This window comes from Dermacentor silvarum, chromosome 4 (assembly GCF_013339745.2).
Source record: "Dermacentor silvarum isolate Dsil-2018 chromosome 4, BIME_Dsil_1.4, whole genome shotgun sequence".
NCBI lineage: Eukaryota > Metazoa > Arthropoda > Arachnida > Ixodida > Ixodidae > Dermacentor > Dermacentor silvarum.
In genome coordinates, this window is record NC_051157.2 from 123,208,949 (window position 1) to 123,230,556 (window position 21,608).

General features: G+C 47.9%; 1 protein-coding gene across 5 annotated transcripts in view; it reads left to right on the forward strand.

Moving 5' to 3' along the window:
- LOC119450612 (uncharacterized) overlaps positions 1 to 21,608 on the forward strand; it is a 107,964-nt gene that overhangs the window by 58,499 nt on the left and 27,857 nt on the right. For all 5 annotated transcript variants that reach the window (XM_049666030.1, XM_049666026.1, XM_049666027.1 and 2 more), the window contains exon 3: positions 18,415 to 18,543. In XM_049666030.1, the coding sequence (XP_049521987.1) occupies positions 18,415 to 18,543 (129 nt within the window). The remainder of the gene's footprint in view (positions 1 to 18,414; positions 18,544 to 21,608) is intronic.

Genomic DNA, 21,608 nt, shown 5'->3' on the forward strand with positions numbered 1-21,608 from the left:
TTCACAACAGCAGTCTGAGCTCTCCAGGATGGACAGTAACTGCCATCAGCGTCACCGGTCCTTCGCTTGGCCCCATTCATGGTTGCAGGTGGTCTGCTTTATGTCGGTTGACGGCTGGACCTGCTCAACTCCTGTGCTGACATTCAGCATCCTATTCTCTTGCCTGCCATCCAGAAGTTCACCGCGCTTGTCGTGCAAGCAGCTCATCTTCGCAAACTTCATGGCGGCGTGGAGCTCACGCTGTCTGATCTTCGCGAAAGATTCGGGATATTGAAGGAATGGAAGACAGTAAAGACTGTGTTATCCAAATGTTTGTCCTGCATAAGACCGTGGCTGATTACATAATCTGCCGCAATGGCACCTTTACCGCCATAGCGGATAACAGAGGCACATGTGTTTTCAGTTGTCGAAATCGGCTACTGCGGGTCGCTTTATGTCTGTGCAGCCGGTGACTCAGCCAAGGCCCCCATCCTGATATTTTCATGCTCCATAGCATGTGCTATCTACTTCAAGCTAACGTCAGATATGGCAGCGGCGATCACACTTCTTGCCATTTGTCAGCTTGTCGCGCGGCGACGTGTTGCAACAATGGTGTACTCGACAACGGCCAGACGTTCCATTGTTATGCGCGGAGCTTCAAGCCACTGGACCCTGTGCTACAAGAGTATGTCACCAAAATGCGTATACATTGGAAGTTTAAAAAGAACGAACTCCCTGAGGGATGGGGGGGGGGGGGGGGGCTAGATGGTGGGAGCGCCTTTTTGGCCGACCAAGAATGCTTTGAAATTGTCTCGAGGGCGTAATAGCATCGACACAGAGGAACTAATCATGCTTTAATTCGAAGTTGAGGCTGTAATTAACAGCAGACCCTTGCGGTACCTTGAGGATGACCCCAACAAGCTGCAGACTTTACAGCCGGTGCACATTCTGTTTGGAACACGAATGATCGTCCGGCCGAGAAGCGATGCAACAGCAGAGGCATCGCCTTACACTGAGCTACAACGGTGTGCTCAGTACAGGAGGCGTTTCACCATAGAACTTTGGCTAAGATGGCAACGGGCATACATGTTGCTGCTCTGATCACCACACCACCGCTCAAACCAATCGTTTCCGCAGATTCACGTCGACGACTTTGTGATATTAAACGATGAGAACACTTTACCAACGTTGTGGAAACCTGGGCGAGTGACTGCGCTGCATTTTGGGCGAGATGAAGCGGTCACAGCCTGCTCCGTGTGTACCGACCGCCTGGTCAACCACCCGGTACAGACCTTGTGCACATTGGGAGCTAACAGATGATTTCAACTACTTTCTTCCCCTCCAGCGGGAGAATGTTCAAAATAAAGGAACGGGGTGTGGGTTTGGATGAAGTGCGAGACAGACGTGTACGAAGTACTGGAACGAGCTAGCCCGTGCCTATTAAAGGCGTGTTCGAGAACCGATCCTCCGGGTTCTTGTTTAATATAATGTGTGCCGGCAGCTCTACTATTCGTTACTCTGATAGCTGTGTCCCATTAACTTACATATACACGTTGACTTTCCATATAAGAAAACGTTGGAAACAACTTCACGAGATAAACTGTATTGATAGCCATATCACTAACAAATTCGTCTTCTCATTTACGCAGCCTCAGAAGTCAGACGGAACGTTCATGCATAGTCAGAGCTACCTTTTGAGAGCATATACGCGTATTTTGGTTTTGTGACGCCGTTCTACAGAACTAGTGTAGGCGTCTGCGTAAGGATCTAAAGTAACAAAGGACACTTTTTTTGTCTTTCTAGGTTGCTGTAAAAGAAGGTAAGTTACAATTATTGCTACTTATGGATATTCAATAATAAAAACCTATAACCCACTGTTAGCTAAGACGAAGAAAGTTGCAGTTTGGAAGTGCATTTGGGTTCATCGCATATTTTCTTCGCATTAAAGTTTCACTAACACATATTGCCTTTGCGGGAGCCCTACCGCCACAAGAGCCAACGAATCGGCCACACTTGCAATGATTATCTCTAGGTTCAAGCTGTGAGCAGGTACCATTGAGCGCCGTCAACTCTATTCCTGCAATATTCCTGCAACTTGCGCCGCAGCCTCAAGAAGCTCCTCACGCCTGCCACGAAACGTGCCTTTTGGGTTGCCAATGGTACGTTGACTGCAGTAGTCGTTATTTGTGCTGCCCGTGTCAACAATGTCAGTCGTCCTGCTGTAGCCATTTCGGGTCCGTTCACCGCTGTCCAAATGACCCGATACTTATCCTTGAGTTTATTTTGTCTCAATTGTGTATTTCTTGCTTCAGATTGAAATGATAAGTGCCAAGGTCGCCTCAGTTTCACTGATTTCATCTTCTGATTTTCGGGTTCACATCACATTTTCTCCTTTCGGGCATAATAATCGCCAAAATATACGCCATCCAGGTTGAACTCGTGCTAAGTTTATCGTGTACGCTTCCTGCAAGCTTGAAATCATCGAGCAAAGTTCATTCTATGGCAATGATACCTTCGGGAACGATAGGCTTGATACTCTTTCCTCAGAAGACTGAAGACGTCTGTCGAATTTTCACTGCGTAGAGCAATCTGTCAGACATCAATAACCGACCATAAGGCCGAACACCAGTCGTCGCGCACCGCAATAACAACTGCGCATAGCAGCCCGTATGGCAGCCCGTATGGCAGCCCGTACCCTAATCATGTTAGCCCGTATCGCGTCTCCGTGGTGAAGCGCGAAATCATTCAAGCGGAGGTTATAAAATATAAGACCCTTCCCCTACCGGGAACAGGGGGGCAAGCGAAGCTTGTCGTACCCTCAAAATTGGGTGTCGCGTTCCTTGGCCTCGGGGTTCACTGCGCTTCGTTGGCGCAGGGCTTCGGTAAGACGGGATTTTAACGTGGGATCCGCTGCCTGCCGCTGTGGCCTAGCCTGCTCCCGGCTACGGTGATGGCGTTTCTCGTCGAAAGCGGTCTGTTCCGCCGCCGACCAAACAACGTGAACCTTCCCATCCGTTTGCCGAGCGTGTACTGAAAAGGAGACCCGATGCAATACACGCGAGGCCATTTCCTTCCCTTGCCCTTCCCCCGGCGCGTGCCCGCTCCTGATAGGGTAGCTCCCGTCACGTGTTACGGGCGCGTGCCTCCCGTATTTCAACAGCGCGACAGGCTTTTTTTTTTGTGGTCAACCTACAACGGCACCGACACTTGTGTAGCAGTACAAGGTTCGCTTCAAAATGCTTTCCAAGATCATCATTGGGCCGTCGTCCAGTTTTTGGGCTTCACATGCTGCTTTAGTAAAGAAAAAAGATGACCAGGTGCTTTTGCGTAAATTACAATCCCTTAAACAATTGGCAAGCAATTGGCAACTACGGCATCGGTTCTAGGAACGCTAGAGGAGAGATGTTGGTAGAATTCGCGGGAAAGAATAGGCTCCGAATAATGAATACTTTCTTCAGGAAGCTCAGCAACAGGAAGTGGACCTGGAAAAGCCCTAATGGAGAAACAAGGAATGAAATAGATTTCATACTCTCTGACGACCCCGGCATAGTGCAGGAAGTAGAATTGTTAGGTAGGGTAAAGTGCTGTGACCATAGGCTAGTGAGGTTTAGGATATCTCTTAATTTGAAGAGAGAAAGAATAAAATTAGTCAAGAAGAAACAGGCCAATTGCAACCTAGACGCAGTAAGGGTAAAAGCAGACCAATTCAGGCTGGTGCTCGAAAGCAAAAATGCAGCTTTAGAACAGGAAAATGAAGACAACATAGAGGTAATGAGGCTACATAGAGGCTACACCTCTTTGAATCGTAACGAAGCGCTTCCCCTCAAAGTAGATGACCCTGTGCATCGCGAAAAGACTGCGCTTTTCCCTCCCGACGAACTTTTTAAATTGAAGGTGCTGTACTTTTATGCAGACAGACAAAACTCGTGCTGTCATTGACTTTCCAGTTTCTCGCTCGGCGTAAGATGCGCACAGCTTAATACAGTTGTGCTACTATTTCTGCCGCCATCTTAGCGTGGCCCTTGACTGATTTTCGCAAGCCTTTTGATGGGGTCTTCTACAAGACAATCGAGCTAGTCACAAGGCTCACAACATCGCCTATTCTCTTATATTTTGACCCAGCTGCCCTAACCAGAGTGCGCGCGGACGCGAGTGGTCGCTACGACAGAGCAGTCTTGGCTCAACGACAATTAGGCCTTCATAATGTTTTTGCATACACCAGTCGTCTTCTATTCACAGCAGAACCCAGCTACACCATTAGAGAGCAGCAGCGTCTTGCTCTAGTCTGGGGTGTTGCCAAATTTTGCACTTACACTTACGGCCAGTTCTTTCTTGTGGTCACTGATCATCATGCCTGCTCCTGGTTGTCAAGCTTGAAAGACCACGCGGAATGGCTTGCTGGCTGGGTTTTACGCATTCAAGAGTAATCGCACTCAGTGACATGCAAGTCCGGCTACCTGCACCAATACTTTGTTTGCCGCGGTATCGCGTTGATAATACTCACGTCGTGGAGACTGTGCTTGGCGGCTGCATCTTATCCACCTCTGAGCTTCTCCACAATCACAACGAGCAAAGTCATTAAGCCTGATTACCGACGCTCTGGGATCGCCTTGAATCGGACCGTTCTAACGCAAAGCTGCGCGTGGTCGCTATACTGGACATTCCCCAATATCAACGTTTCTGTTTGCCCGACGGCATTTAACTGCTCCTCCTCATACCGAAGCACTTGGGTTTGAATGTTGTGCACAAACCGCAGGTAGGGCCAACCACTGGACATCTAGGAGTCGTCCGCACAATTACGACCGTTTTCCCCGGTGATTCTGTTGGACAAGTCTCGTGGCCGCTCCTTTCAGCGTTACGTTGCCGCTTTCGAGGAATGTCAGTACCGCAAGAGACAAGTGGCCATGCCTGGCGCCCACCTAGAGCCAATTTATATCCGGGACTAGCCATTTCTCGATGTTGGTTTGGATTTAATATTGAATTATATGGACACTCCAAGCGGATTTATGCCGTCGGTGTCGCCGTCGCCTTCGCCGTGAGGTTCCGCATAAATTCCAAAGGCGATAAAATCGTCGCCGCACGCCGTATGCTGTATGTGCCAGTGAAAGGGCGTGAGGGGCGCGGGCTTTCACGGAGAGCGAATGCACGGCGGAAAGCAAACGCGGTCTTTCGTCGTGCAAAACGCCATGGGGGGATGGGAGGGGGAGCGATGCTGTGCAGCGGCACCAACTGCGTATCTTGCGACCGGGCGCAAGGGCAACTGTCGACTGAATATCACACGTGAAAGGAGTAGAGTGGGAAGGCAGCGCGGGAGTGAGGGGGCGCGGCTTCCACTCTGCCAGAAACTGCGTACTTGTACTTTGCGCGGCTCCGGGCTGCTGCGCGCACCGTATCTTGACAGCGATCTGCACAGGGCTCCTACTTTGTATGCGCTGTGCTTTCGCCGCTCAGTTTCCGTTGAAGCGATAGACCGCAGGAACCTTCAGTGGCTGCTGCGGCCGCTCTTGCTCACGCCAGCGTTTTGGCAGTGGTTGTCTGTGGTCATCGCGTGTGACCTATTTATGTTTGCTTCTGCGCGCTGACACCATGCTTGTAGTTCAGTTGGTAAGCGAATGTGTCCAACTTCATGCAGCCGATAAAACTATCCTTACTCTATAAAACTCTCTACTAATTTGCTATCGCAATTGATGCTTCGCCTTTCGGGCGAAGCAGCGACTTTTTGAGTTGGTTTCCGACACCTGCCTCTGTGAACAAATGCGTTGCCGTAGCCATGGATAATGCCACTAGGTATGCCATCACCCGAGCACTCCCCACCAGCTGCGCGTCTGACACTGCACACTTTCTCCACAACGGCGTTATTTTGCACCTCAGCAGTTCGCATGAATTAATCACGGATCGCTGCCTTATCTCTTTGTTTCGGGTTATTCACTAAATCGTCCGCTAATGCTCTATCCAACACAAATTGACCAAATACGACCATCCGCAGACCGAAGGTTCGATTGCACACCTTAATGGTACACTGACCGAGGTGCTCGCAATGTACGTCTCCACTGATCATGGTAACTGGGATCTCGCCTTACCTGATACAACGTTTGCATTTACCATTTCTTGGTACGACACTGCTGTTTATTTTCTTTATTTTTAATATTATTTGGCCGAGAACCTACATTATCACTCGAAACCTTCCTTTCGTCTGCTACGCCACCATGGCGAGTGCGCGCGTGACGATAATGAGCGGGTCAACCACAAACGACAGATTGCCCACACTCTGCTCTCTGTGTCGCAAGCTAAGCGACCGCGTATCTACGACCGGTGACAACGCAAAGTTTACATTTCGAAGTTCACTCCCCGTAAATAAATGCATGATCATGATAGCTTTTGACAAAAAACCATAAAGCTTGCATACCAACAGGCATGCAAAGCAGCGCAAAGGCGCGTTCGGTAATTGAAAATGGGAAGCCACTCTTCCCATGTAGCCAGGTACAACGGCTGCTACGAATGAATGTTGTCACTTCTTCAGTGCGCAATATGCGCGGTGGTAAACGAATTCTCTAGGGCCATGCTTGAACACATGATTGGCGCCTCCAAACATAGCAACACTCGATGCAGGTAAGCCCGCTCGCGGCAGCACAGCGAGCTTTTGTAAGAGCTATGAAGTGCGTGTCGAAAGGCGCCGGGTTGGTTTTTTTTTCTTCTCCTCTATAGGAAGTCTGAGCATTATTAGATACATCTTTCAGTGCGAGGGGAGAAATACCAATATCTCTCTTAGGAGTGCGAATGCGCAAAGTAGGTCGATTAAGTTGGGTTTTTTTTTTGCATGGCGAGGTTTATGCTTTCGTAACAAAAGTGAACACGGCTTCCCCATTCTTCTAAGCAGGACGTACATAGAAACCAAGCTAATTATGCTGGAAATGGTTACAAATGGTAGCCACACACGAAGGGCGTCTTCAGCTACTTCGCCGGTAAATACACAGGCTTGCTGGTAACACAACGGTTGCAAACCCCCGAAGGTTCGCAGAAAAAAATAAATACTAATAATAAGATAGTAACCCGCAGGGAGATAGAAGTGACGCCCTAAAATAAAATGTCGAAGTAGTGAACAACCCCCGCCAGCCGAGCTGACATCTTTAGGAATACACCACGCACGTCAGTAGCGACATTTTCAATGAGCGAGGTCAGCGGTTAAATCTGGTCACCCGACCCCTAGTGACGCAGCTGTCATTTGCTTATGGCCTTCAGAAGCTCCGCAAAGGGCAGTGCATCGCTTGAGCGTCGCCGCTGATACGGCTCTTCCGCTGACATGAATGATTTAGTGCCGTAGAGGAATTGTAGCCGATGAACCATAAAGGACAGTGAATCTTCTTTCTGGGGTTTTACGTGCCAAAACCAGTTCTAATTATGAGGCACAAACGACAGTGAATGGTCGGGCAGCATGTTACAAATAACTCCTTTATTCACTGCTGAAGGACAGTGAATAAAGGAGTTATTTGGAACATGCTGCCCCGAATCTGTAGCAAGGTAATACACATATTTACGAGTACTTCAAAATAATTATTTTATACTTTGACATGACCAACCTCATATGCCGCATATATTTAAAGTTAATATCTCATCGGGGCTCGTAGCTTTATTAAAGTGATATCCTTCAAACTAGATTTATTCAAGATTAATCTGACACGTGTCCATCGAAGTAATATTTACTGGCGTAAAAATTAGATAAGAACAGCTTTAAAGGGGCCCTGAGCTACTTTTTATCGAAGTGGAGAAAGACAACTGCAGTGAAAATAGGCTATTTCAGAATCACTTTGCCACAAAAAGTACTTCAATGAGTTCAGCAGAAGCGGAGTTATCGGCAATGAAACACGGCCTTCGTTGTGCTCCCATTCCTCCTCCAATGCCTTGCACTGCGAAGGCTAAGGCGGAGACGTCATCATGACCTCCGAGACGTCACCATGGCATGCAGTTGAAATTTCCGATTGGGTGCCTACGCCGTGCTATAGGTAAGCCAAACGCGGTTGTCGGCAGAGAGACGCAGTGCGCTTAGCCAGTGGACTCGTGGTGGCACCCCGCGGCGGCCGCAGTGCAGCCGGCCACAGCGACGAATAGCAGCCGCGTATTGGGGTATGCTTTATTACGAAATAAAGCACACAGAAAAGAACGAGGATCATGCGGTCTTTTGAAACGAGAGCGTTTGAGAGAAAGGTGACTTCGTGTTTCGCTTGCGAGCTCAACGGACCGCGTACGACAGCAGAACTTGGCTGAGATGTTCACAACAGCGATTATGGGGAGCAATGTGACCAATTCAGTGGCAGGCAAAGCAGATTGGTTGATCATATGAAGTTCGCCACTCGCCCAAGTTTCGATAGCCTGGACATTGCGTCAATGTCGCGCCGCAAAATTCGTGTCACGTCTTCCGAAGTCGATGGTCGCTGCATTCTGCTGTACTCGCATGATGACGTCGCACCTTTGTTCAGCAACCGGGCGAACGATGTTGGCAACGTTACAATGCGGCGGCTCTTTGCCTGCTCAAAGCGTTGGCACTCCTTGATAATATCACCGACTATTGCATAGCTCTTACACATTAGCAGATTGAAAGCATCGCCAGCGATACCCTTCAAAACATGCCCGACCTTGTCCGACTTGCACATGTAATTGTCAGCCTTGTGGGATAGAGCAAACACGTCCTGGATATAAGCGACGTACGATTCCGTGGAAGTTTGCGCATGAGTCGCTAGGTTTTTCTTAGCGGCGTTCTTCCGCCCGAATGTACGGCCAAACAAGTCCTTCAGCTTCTGCTTACACGTCTCCCAGTCAGTTAGCTCATCTTCCTGATTCTCAAACCACACCCCCGCCGTGCCTTGCAAGTAGAACATCAAATCTCCCAACATCTTGTTGGGGCATCCAGCTTGTTGCGTGCACTCACATGCTCATACAAGGCGATGCAAGATTCCACGTCGACGTTATCTTTCCACAGAACGTTCCTGGATCTTTAGGATACGCCAGGACAATGGTTGGGGTTGTTGCCGCTCGGGCAGGTCTGGCCTCCTCCGTCATGTTCTTCATACCGAGACGACGAATGCTGCAAAGCTCCGTGGTCTCTTGGCAATACCCTGCACCTCCAGCAAACTATCACGGGGTAGAAATAGTTAAGCGAAGATTATTTACACGCATTTACAAATTGTAGCAGCGCTAGACACACAAAATGGCTGTCCGAACCAGCCACGCGCTCTCCTTGGCAAATCGTATTCTTTCTTCATGGACACACCATGCCACTCGTCTCCGTACAGTGACTAAATTTCACTTCGTGCCTCCATTCAAAAAGTGCATTAAGGAAATTACACCAAGGTGCAACTTTACCCATATGCTTAAGCGGTTCAGAAAACAATTAAAAATCACACTTCGCAGGCCTTCACACCTAGGAAGTTGTCTATGACTAATCAATTGATTTCTACAAAAGCATCACATACTGCTCAGTTTGCCTCTCTATAAATAGGTTTTTCAATGTGCTCATATACACTGATAAATTATAGCTTTCAACGAGCTCATCACGGTGATTTTTCGACACATGTAGCGCACAGTGCTTGCAGAGTTACGCAAGCCGATTCAATTTTAGATTTTCCCAAACGTGACTGCACAACGCAGCAACCAGGCAAACCAAATTGTACATTTGGGTAAGCCAGGAAGTTTATGTAGGTAGCGAAAATACATCTCAAAAGCTAATCATCAAAATTGCGACGATTACTATTTTTTGCTGTACTTTTTATCTACAGCTCAGTAGTTTTACATTTTACGCAAAGACCAGATGCAGAGCGTTACATGAGTTAAGAAATACATTTCCCGGGCAGCGCTCTAGTTCGTTTTTAAAGCGCTTGTAAAGCGCCATGTTTGATCCATAAAAATTAATAAAATATGCGCTGAACAGCATTACAATATTATTATGCTTTTGGTACTAAAAGCCCTGACGACATCGCTGTTCACATCATTCGTTAAAAACTGGCATAAACCAAGCGATGTCATCGTGCATTATGTAATGTATGCCAGTGCCAAGATTTGTGCGAATGATTCCGATCGACCTTACACCATTGGCGAAGCAGCACTACTATTCTAATAAAGACGGTCCGCATCCCAACTGTTCTGATATAATATGTGACGGAGGGAGGAAGCAAGACGGGAAATGTATTTACAATATGTACATGATTGACAAGGATTGACACATCCGCCCAGTCACGGAAGCGTCGTCGTCTTCGTATCACCTTCGTATTATATGCGAAGGTGATGTACGGCAAAATTTCGTCCCACAGCCTATGTTCCACATCGACATACATCGAAAGCATGTCAGCTAGTGTTCTGTTGAGAAGTTCAGTTAAACCGTTTGTCTGAGGGTGGTACGCCGTAGTTCTCCTGTGATCAGTATGTGTCATTTGCAACAAGCATTTCATTAGGTCCGCAGTAAAGGCTGTTCCACGATCGGTAATAACAACTGTGGGAGCGCCACGCCTGAGCATGATATTGTTGACAAAGAATTTTGCCACTTCGACAGCCGTTGCACTGTACAGGGAATCAGTTTCTGCGTAACGAGTCAGTCCGTGGCCACAACTATCCACTTTTTGCCTAAAGATGATGTTGGGAAGGGTCCAAGGAGGTCCATACCGACTTGTTGGAACGGGGCTTTTGGTGGCTCTATTGGCTGGAGGAGGCCTGCCGGTTTTACGGACGGAGCCTTGCGCCTTTGACACTCGCGACAAGTTTTGACATAGTGCTGCACGGATGCTAATAACTTAGGCCAGTAGTACTTCAGACGAATCCTGGCGAATGTACGGCTCACGCCCATGTGTCCAGATGAGGGTTCATCGTGACATGCACGCAAAATTTCTTCTCGCATAGCTGTGGGTACGACAAGTAAAAACTTTGTCTCGCTGTTCGCGAAGTTTCTCTTGTAGAGGACACTTCCTCGCAGACAGAACGAGGATGGCCCTCTAGAGAAAATACACGGGAGTTGAACGTCGAGTCCCTCCAGGCGCTGTATAAGTGGTAGCAATTCCGGGTCATCTCGTTGTTGTTGAGCGATTTGTGACGCGTGAACAATGCCAAGGAACGGGAAATCATCTTCTTCAGACACCGTTGTCTCGACTGGTGCGCGTGACAAGCAGTCGGCATCGCTGTGTTTCCTCCCGGATCGGTATACGACAGTAATATCGTGCTCTTGCAGCCTAAGGCTCCATCTTGCTAGTCGTCCGGATGGATCCTTGAGATGCGCCAGCCAGCAAAGCGAATGGTGATCACTGACTGCTCTGAATGGTCTACCATAGAGGTAGGGTCGAAATTTACATATTGCCCAAATGACTGCTAGACACTCTTTCTCGGTTGCCGAGTAGTTTGCCTCTGCTTTAGAGAGCTTACGGCTGGCATAAGCAATTACTTTCTCCTGGCTGTTCTTCCACTGCACTAGTATGGCACCGAGGCTGACGTTACTCGCATCGGTGTGAACTTCAGTGTCGGCTGTCTCATCAAAATGGGCAAGGATTGGAGAAGCTTGCAGGCGTTTCCTTAACTCGTCAAAGGCGTCTTGCTCTTCGCTTTTCCACATGAAAGGCACATCTTCTCTTGTTAGTATTGTAAGGGGCTCAGCAATCTTTGAGAAGTTTTCCACAAATCTTCTGTAGTAGGCGCATAAACCCAAAAAAACGTCGCACTGATATTTTGTCTGTGGGTGTCGGGAACCTCGCAACGGCTGCTGTCTTTTCCGGATCTGGCCGAACGCCTTCAGCTCTGATGACGTGTCCGAGAAACCGAAGTTCATTGAAGCCGAATTGACATTTTTCCGGCTTAATTGTCAAGTCTGCGGCGCGAATAGCTTCTAATACTAGTCGCAGTCGCTTTAGATGTTGGTCAAATGTTGCGGAAAATACAACCACATCATCCAAATACACTAAGCACGACTGCCATTTCAATCCAGCGAGCACAGTGTCCATCATTCGCTGGAACGTTGCAGGCGCCGAACAGAGGCCGAATGGGAGCGCTTTAAATTCGTAGAGGCCGTCAGGGGTTACGAATGCTGTCTTTTCACGGTCCCGCTCATCCACCTCTATTTGCCAATAGCCACTCTTGAGATCCAGGGAGGAGAAAAACTTTGTACATCTGAGCCGATCTAACGTATCGTCGATGCGCGGCAGGGGGTATACATCCCGTTTAGTTACGCTGTTCAATTTACTGTAGTCAACGCAGAATCGAAGTGTGTTATCTTTTTTCTTAACGAGCACTACGGGAGACACCCATGGACTGCTGGAAGGCTGAATAACGTCATCTGAAAGCATCTCCTCTACTTGCTTCTTGATGACCTCCCTTTCTTTTGGTGAAACTCGATACGGGTGCTGGCATACTTGTCTTGTGGCGTCCTCTGTTATGATTCTGTGCTTTGCAACAGATGTGCGCCGTACCTTCGATGAAGTAGAGAAGCAGTCAGAAAAATCCTTTATCAGGTCATGTATCTGTTTCTTTTGGGCTTCTGGGAGCCTTGGGTTGACGGTAATCGATCTGTCGACACTGCAGGTTCCTGACAGAGCAGTTGACGTTGTCGTTAGGCTGCATAATTCGGTCGCTACACAGAACTCGTGGAAAAAGGCAATAGCTGTTCCTTGTGCGATGTGTTGGAATTCATTTCCGAAATTCGCAAGTGCGACATTTGCACGGCCGCTGCTTAAGTGCACAAGACCCCGAGCCACGCATATACCTTTGTTCAAAAAGAGCTCTATGTTTCCATCCGCTATGCCTTCGCGGTCGCAAAATGTTTCATTATCCACAAGAACCATTATACTGCAGCGTGGCGGCACAGTTACATCATCATCAACGACGCGTAGTGCAACAAGACGTCGGTCCTCCGATTCTTCCACAGGTATTGCTTGTTTTGTCGAGAAAGACACTGCACCGACGTAGGTTAGTTATGGCGCCGTTAGCTTGTAGAAAATCCATTCCCAATATAAGTTCCCTTTAAGTCTGGCAGTACAATAAAGTCAGCAACATAAGTGAAGCCTTTTATCGTAAGTCTTGTGGTGCATCTGCCAAGGGGCGTAATAAGATGACCGCCTGCCGTACGTATCTGCGGTCCAGTCTACTGCGTCACAACTTTTTTCAGGTTCTTCGCCATCTTGAAGCTTATTACCGAATAATCAGCGCCGGTGTCGACTAAGGCATTCAGCTCGCATCCATCTACCATCAACCGCAAATCTGATGTAATCGTTTCGTTCCTGCACCTGTTTACTGGAATTATCTCGTCATCGTACTGGAACCGTGTTGGAGGATCTTCGAAACTCTGGTTATCAGCGGCCTCACCTCCACAGGTCGCTTGCTTCAGTTTTCCTGGTGTGGGCTTGGTGAACGACGCCTAGACAATATTGGAGACGCGGGTGGGCTAGGCGATCGGTAGCGTATGGGCGACGGTGACCGTGATTCATGTTGGCGAGGAGCAATGGGGCTTTGGCACGTGGACAAGTATTCTTCGATCTCTACTGGCCGTTCACCGTTTCGGGGGCATGGTGCACTTAAGGGTAAACCTCTTAATCCAGCTTGACGGTACGGGCAGAACCTATACAGGTGACCCGCTTCTCCGCAGTGAAAACACAGAGGCCTGCGCTCCTGGTCACGCCAGACGTCACTTTTCCGGGGCCTTTGTTCCACAAAACGAGGTGCACTACGTGCTGGAGGCGGATAGGCAGCCGGTGGTTCCATCAGACGAGGTGCACTGCGTACTGTCGGCGGGTAGGGAACGGTCGTGGCAACTGCTCCACTACTGTGTACCGCAGGTTGCCTGAGTACGTCGGCGTACGTTGGGGTGCGCCGCATCGGCTGTGGCTCACGCTCTGGACTCCGTATGACTTGCCTCAGTTCGTCCCGGACAACGTCGACGATAGATATTGCAGTTGGTGTCTGAGGTGTCTTCAACTTGTTGAGCTCTAGCTTCTCTGATCACTGACCGGATGAGCTCCCGCAGGCCTTCAAGGTCATTCGGCACGCCTCCAGAGAAGGCATGGGCAGGTGCACAGCTTGCCTCCTGGTTGTATTGCCGAGCCCGCTGTTCCAGCGTCTTTTCGATGGTCGTTGCTTCGGCTCTGAACTCGGCGACGGTGCGTGGTGGGTTGCGGACGAGAACTGCGAAGAGTTCTTGCTTTACCCCACGCATGAGATGGCGCAGCTTCTTATCTTCATTCATGGTGGGATCAGCACGCTTGAACAGGCGGGGCATGTCCTCGATGTACATCGCCACGCTCTCGTTTGTGAGCTGGTTCCTCGCTTGAAGTGCAATTTCCGCCTTTTCTTTACGATCCGTGCTGGCGTATGTTGCTAGCAGTTGTCGTCGAAATTCCTCCCAAGAGGACAAAGAGGGTTCGTGGTTCTCGAACCACGTTTTTGCGAAGTCCTCCAAAGCGAAATATACGTTACGGAGCTTCTGTCTCTCATCGCCATTCATTAAAGCTCGCCATTAAAGTTCCAACCAGTCTTCCACGTCTTCAAACGAGTCGCCATGGAATGTTGGCGGCTTGCGAGGTTGGCTTACGACCAGCTGTGCCGGTGTTACCTGGGTAGTCATTGTGGCGGCGTCCGTTGTCCGAATTTCCCTTGGCGTGAAGAGAAGAGGGCCGAATTCGGGCGAGTCACCTCGAAGACGGCGGCTGGTCCGCTGGTGCACAGGTGTCAGTTCCACGGGATGGACTCGCTGGTGTTCGGGGCTACGCTGACTTTCGTTCATGGGGCTTCGACTCATACCCCGCACCTCCACCAGAAATGTAACGATCTTGAGGTACACAGGTTAACAAAACAACGATATTTATTCAGGGGGAACCTGTGCCCACAACTAAAGGTCACTGCGGTCGTGAAGAATGCCCGGCAGTCGTGTTCTAAAGCTGGCGTCCAAACGTCTTCTTCTTTCTTCTCGAGTGCTCCTGGTGCGCGTGGCGCATGCGAGCCCGGTCCAACCGGGTGCTCGTGCCACGAAGAACGCTGCCTGTTGTTGCTGAACAACACTACGGTACGGCGTGCACAGTGTCCAATACGAAGGGCGCGCAACTTGAATGTGACCAAGTTGTCGCGGCAATATATTTCGCTAGGGATTTTATTTGATTCACCATAATGTTATTGCTTTGGAGCTCAAGTATTATGGAATTGTTGCGCAAGCACTATCATTGGTAAGAAACTTCTTGATTAGAGGAGGCAGCTTTTTGTTGATGAATCTTTTTCTAAGCACTCATAAAGTATGAAAGGTATTTCCGAAGGACCTTTTTAGGGCAACTTTTGTTTTTGGCATATATTACAAAATGTATCATATTACCTTTCTCGCTCAAAGTATTGTGTATGCAGTTTACACCGTTATCTTTTTACACAGATCTGTTCTCAAAGCGTTAATTTGTTATTTGCAAGCATACCTGAATTCTCTTTTGCTGTTAACAGGCTATCTTTAGCTCTTTTAAATCACATTTCATGTTTATTTATTCGGCAAGCAGGAATGTCATGTCTCATTGTCTCTACACCAACGAGCATGCCTTTACTTTGTGTAATCATGTTACCTGTTTGGAGTCATTTTTCACAGTCATATATTTAATGAACACATTTCTTCAGTTGGCATGAGAACATATTTTGGCAAATGTGCCCTCTTTGAAACTACATTAAACATCCATCTTCACGTACTACCAACGCTACGTTACGCCTTTATGCACAACCATATAGACTACTGCATCACATCATGGGGTCTTATGTACTCGTTTCACCTCACCGCATAAGCTCCACAAACAAGCTATTCGCATAAGTTGTTTCCTTCATGGTTGTCGTGAACAAAAAAAGAAACGAAAGAACGAAATAAAGAAAGAACGAGCGAAAGAACAAACACAAGAAGAAAGAAAGAACGAAAGAAAGAAATAACTTTTAGGTAGTCCATTAGGTGCTCGCATGTGTCGTTGAGGATGTTGACCGACAGCGCCATACGTTTACTTCACACTGGAGCTCGTTATGTCTTGCAAGAAGTCTGACGCCTCCTATTGGATCATGTAATTTAATGCATTACCACCTGTGCAGCTGGCTTTCGCCTTCCCTTCTTACAAGAGTGTAACATAATGCCGATTTTTTTATCTTCCCTTTGCATAGTACTAATTTTGCACGATAAGAATATCGTTTTTTATTGAGATAGCTATTATATGGACACTCCAAGCGTATTTCTGCCATCGGCGTCGTCGTCACCGTCGCCGTCGGCGTGAGGTTTCGTATAAAGTGCAATGGCGATAAAATCGTCGCCGCGCGCCGTACGCTGTGTGTTCGAGTGAAAGCGTACGAGGGTGAGCCGGCAATGTAGCGCACGCGAGGGAGTAAGGCAGGCCGGAAGCGCGCGGTGGTCTTTCGCGCGCGCGAGGCACGGGTGCGACGCGACGGAGAGGGAGGGGGGGTGCGTTCTGCTCGGTCGGCTGCTGCTCACAGCGCGGCCGCTCGGGCGCCGTATTTTGAAAGTGATCTGCGATACGGGGGAAGTGCGCGTGCGCATGGGCGCCATCTTCAAAGCGATCTGCGATGGGGACAAAGTGTATGCGCAGACTTACGATAGCTTCGTAAGCGCTCTGCTTTCGACGTTTAGTTCGCGTTGAAGCGAGACGAGAGACAGCGCGAAGGTCAATTTACCCGCTGCTGCTGGCTCGCTTTCTCACTCCGGCGTTTTCACAGAGATTTGCCGCGGTCATCGAGCGAGATGTGTTCACGTTTACCTGTGCGTGCGTGACGCCGTACTTGTCTATTTAGTTAGTAAGCGAATGTTTAAACTTTATACGGCCAATTAAACTGCTATCCTTGCTTCATATACCTCACTTCTAATTTGCAATCGCAATTGATGCTTTGCCTTTCGGACGAAACTGCGACTTTTTAAATATCATTCTGTTACATTATACATTTTTCCACATCGGCTGTCTAATGCTAAGTGTACTGGCTTCCTCAGCCACCGTGACACACTCTTGCCTAGTATCACTGCTAGCAAGTATAGATCCTCTTTGCTTTTTTCCTTAATATATTTTACAATAGTTTAAACACGCATATGGAAACTGCCACTTTATTGTAACTGTTTATAATCAAAACGTTTTGTTATTGTACTGTATGCTCACTCTGGTTGTTCTTTCTTCTTATTTTACAAGTTCCAGCAACTTCTGTACAAACAATCATAAAGTAAATGTTGTCTTCATTCAACCACTGGTAAATACCATTTTGTCTTTAAGTGCCTCAAACCTCATGAAACCAAGTTCCGTAGAGCTTCGTCTTCAAACGCTTCGGCAGTCGGCTGGGAGGCTTCGGCGACGTTTTCAGTGGAGTTGAGATTCGTTCTCACCTTGCGAAGAAGGCGAGTGCCTCTCAGAGATGCCCTGCGCTGCAGTCGCGTATGAGACTCCGGGCTTTCTTCGCAACCTTCAAGGCCATTGGTCGATGCTTAAGAAGTCAATGCTTCAGATATAGATGCTTAAGAGCCTACAAAAACTGCGTATTTTATTGCGCAATTTGTTAGCAAAAGGAGTATTTCCACAGCAATGGCAATGTGAGACAAGCAACAAGATGAGAGCAGTCTTGTAGCATCCAGCAAATCCTCATTTCACAGCGAAACTGTCTATGTTTAGGGTTGCATGCATGTTTTGTGTCCGTTATCAGATCCGCGCGTGCAAAAGCTCAGCTCCCAAATTTGATGCAATATCGCTTCATTCAAAGCAAATGCTTATATGTCTCAACACTTGGATATGTATTTGCAGTAGGTTATTTAGATGTCAATAGGCACTATTTTAAAGACCAGTAGACTCTCAGATAGATTATAAGGGTTTCTCAAATGTTTGCCGCTGTGCGACCCACGTCGACCATGTGTATGCTCGCACCGCCCTCTCTTCGTCGCCGTTCCAAGCATTTGCGTGCCTTGTTTCGTTCCGCTCTCCCGTCGTGGCGGTGCCGTCGCGCGAGTTTATTTTCCGCCGTGTGGCGGTGCAGTCGAGGGGTGTCTAGTTTCCTCCCGCTCCCAGAGGTGGCGGTAGTCTTCCACGCGAATGTATGCCACGTGGAAGACTACCGTGCAAATTTACTCCTACATTTGATCGAAACTCTGTGTCACCTCTATCTCGTGTGCTAACAGCTTGGCTTGTAAATCCACCTCCACAGCAGCGGAATGGCGCGTGATGTTTTCGCTAGCCGTCATTAATATTTGATTTTGCATCGTACGTATGTATGTGTGTATGTGCGTGCATGTGTGTGTGTGTGTGTGTGTGTGTGTGTGTGTGTGTGTGTGTGTGTGTGTGTGTGTGTGTGTGTGTGTGTGTGTGTGTGTGTGTGTGTGTGTGTAATTTTGCGTGGAATGCAGTGGAGGCACAATGATACCAGCGTACGAGCATACATTGAAGGCATGTCGAAAGCAAGTTTCTTTTTTTCTCCAGGCAGGGGCGAAATGTTGAACCTTACCGCAACGGCTGAAAAATACCTCAACAACACGGTTCGGCCGGGTTGGGAAACTTGGGGCCTCGATGAAAATTACGAATACTGGTCCGGCCGCCACTACATGAAGCCTGAGTAAGAATTTATATATTGTTATAGCTGCTGAATATGCGTATCTGACATACCTAGACAATCAAGCGTTTGTCAAATCAACGACTATTTTGAAAAGAGGATATATAACACGCGTATTTATGAGTCTTCGACAGTTCACTGACAAGGAAATATAAACATTGTGTGCCAAAAATAACGCAAACTTCTGGTGCTTTCCGTAACAAGTTGCAGGAACGCATCGCAATATTTTGCACAATTTGTCGTCCTTGGCCGTATTGGCACGTTTGTCATGTAGTGCGCCATCTAGAACGGGAAGTGTTGTCATAACGTTTGGCAAGAAAGCTTAATCAAGAAAATTAGGTGATTTTGCCACCTTCCCCTTAATTTACTGCAACCGCAGTTAGTTTCTTGACCTCCCCCAACTTCAACAATGAATACCGCCATGCTTATGGGTGACCTTGGAAAGCGAGTGCCATAGTACAGTGGGCCGATACCGGGGTATGTCGCATGTAGCCGAAGCAACGGAAGCCTCTGAATGACAACTGCAAATGTTAAATAAACGTGACTTCCGAAATACGGTGTGTTGCTGCATTTCTAACCGCATTGTCGTCGACATAGATCGTGAGAACAGTTCTTCCGTAATTTTCTTCTAGCCTCTTCGCCGACCCAGTGGCCCAAGTTGACTAATAGCTTGGCTCACGAGGTATGGGCTTGTTGGCGTGATGCCGTCGTTGTTCATGCCGTCATTGCAACTTTTTCAGCTGCGTACAAGGAGTTGATACACTTCAATGTGTGTCTTAAAGGATTCCATAGCTACCTTGGTTCTCCACAAGAAAAATGGAAAGTTACCTATCAAGAAAGGGTCAGGCAAGGAGAGACAATCTCTCCAATGCTATTCACTGCATGCTTAGAAGAAATATTCAAGCTCTTAGACAGGGAAGGCTTATGAGGGAGGATCAACGGCGAATATCTCAGAAACCTTCGATTAGGAGATGACATTGTCCTATTCAACAACAATGGGGACAAATTACAACAAATGATTGAGGACCTTAACCGAGAAAGTGTAAGAATGGAGTTGAAGAATAATATACAGAAGACAAAGATAATGTTCAATAGCCTGGTAAGGAAACAAGAATTCACGATTTCCTGTCAGCCTCTAGAGCCTGCAAATGTGTACGTTTATCAAGGTCAATTACTCATGATCATTAGAAGGAAACTTACAGAAGAACAAAATTGGGTTGGAGTGCATGCGGCAGGCATTAACAAATCCTGACTGGGAGCTTGCCACTGTTGTTAAAAAGGAAAGTGTACAATAATTGCATTCTACCGGTGATAACATATGGGGCAGAAACTTGGAGGTTAAGAAAGAAGCTCGAGAACAATGAGCGCACAAAGGGCGATGGAACGAAACATGTTAGGCGTAACGTTAAGAGACCGGATGAGAGGGGTGGGGATTAGAGAGCAAACGGGGATAGCCGATATTCTAGTTGACATTAAGAGGGGAAAATGGAGCGGGACAGGCCATGTAATGCGTAGGATGGATAACCGGTGGACCATTAGAGTTAGAGAATGGATACCAAGAGAAGGGAAGCAAAGTCGAGGACGGCAGATAACTAGGTGGGCAATTAAGTTTGCAGGCGCAAGTCGGAATCAGCTAGCGCAAGACAGGGGCAATTGGAGATCTCAGAGAGAGGCCTTCGTCCTGCAGTAGACATAAATATTGTCGGATGATGATAATGACGATGACACTTCTATGACACGGGTATCACGCGATTGGCAATGGTTCTCGTGATGCCGACATGGTTTTACTTACCAGCAGCCACCGTTCCTTCACGCGCAGAAGTAGCCTTTTTCTTGTTAAATCGTTCATATGGTGGTGCGAACATTTGGAGGTTTTCCAGTTCGCATACAAAGCAAGGGGACAGATAAGCTTCTTAAGGCGCAAAAAAAAAAGAGAGCTGACCCGAGCGATGAAAGAGAGCTCTGTAGAAAGCGAGGCTCGGCAGGTCGGCAGGACACGTTGGCCGCGTTATGCCTTGTGAGCTAGACAGGTTGGCGCTACTGCCTTGAGTTTGGATGTAGGCTCACAACAACGGCACGATAACGGCGAATTCACGACGACGCAACAAAAATATGGGATTGGTGCACAGACTAACAGTGCGGACACAGTTTTAAACTGTTCACAACTGCTACAGTTGCTCTTGGTACTGTAAGCCAGACGAGTAGCAGGTAGCAAAAGCACTTTATTCAGAAACGCAGCTGAGTATATAAGGAGCATTGCGATAAGCACTGGGCGTGTTGCACATGCGCACTGGTTGACTTCCAGACATGATATTGCGCTCCAGTACAGGTACGTGAAATTAAAAGCGAAAAGCGATTACAAAGGACCTTCTGTTCTACGCCTGACTATGAAACCGCGGGCAGGGAAACAGAGGACAAAGTCAATAGCGTTGTTGGAGCTACGAGACCATACACAAAAAAAACGATTAAGCATCTTGCGCTGCAGATGATGAAAAAATTAGTAATTATAGTTGGTAATGATTCCAACTTGATTCCAAAAAATTAGTAATGATTCCCGTGGTAGCTTTCATTTTATTGCTACAGTAGTTATACGGACACTCAAGACGCGCTCGTTACAGCGAATGTGCGGCCCGCGCACGGAGGTTAAGAATTCCACAGGGACGCCAGCGACAGGCAGTGCACTTGGCTGCAAACAGGACGAAGCCAAGGAGATGCTCCGTCACACTCCTCTCAATCGGCTCTGAAACGAAGTCAGTGCAGCGTTTTCCCCGTGGCTGCTGGCATGGGTGTTGTGCACGTGCCCCACTAGCGTTCTAGATTAGCAGGTGTCTTCATACCACTCCTTACCACATTCACTGAAACTGCTTACTGCCGAAATTACGAGAAGGAACTCTTGCGCTGCCATAGTTCAGCTATACGGCGGGAATATTGCCAAGCGTGTGGATTTCACTGACCGTAGAGCTTGCGCCATCAGACGTTATTACAGCTTCATTTACTACGTTTCATCTTCCTCTTCAAAAGGAAAAAAAATATTCCGCTATTGGCCTAAAGCTTGAAGGAATTCGGCT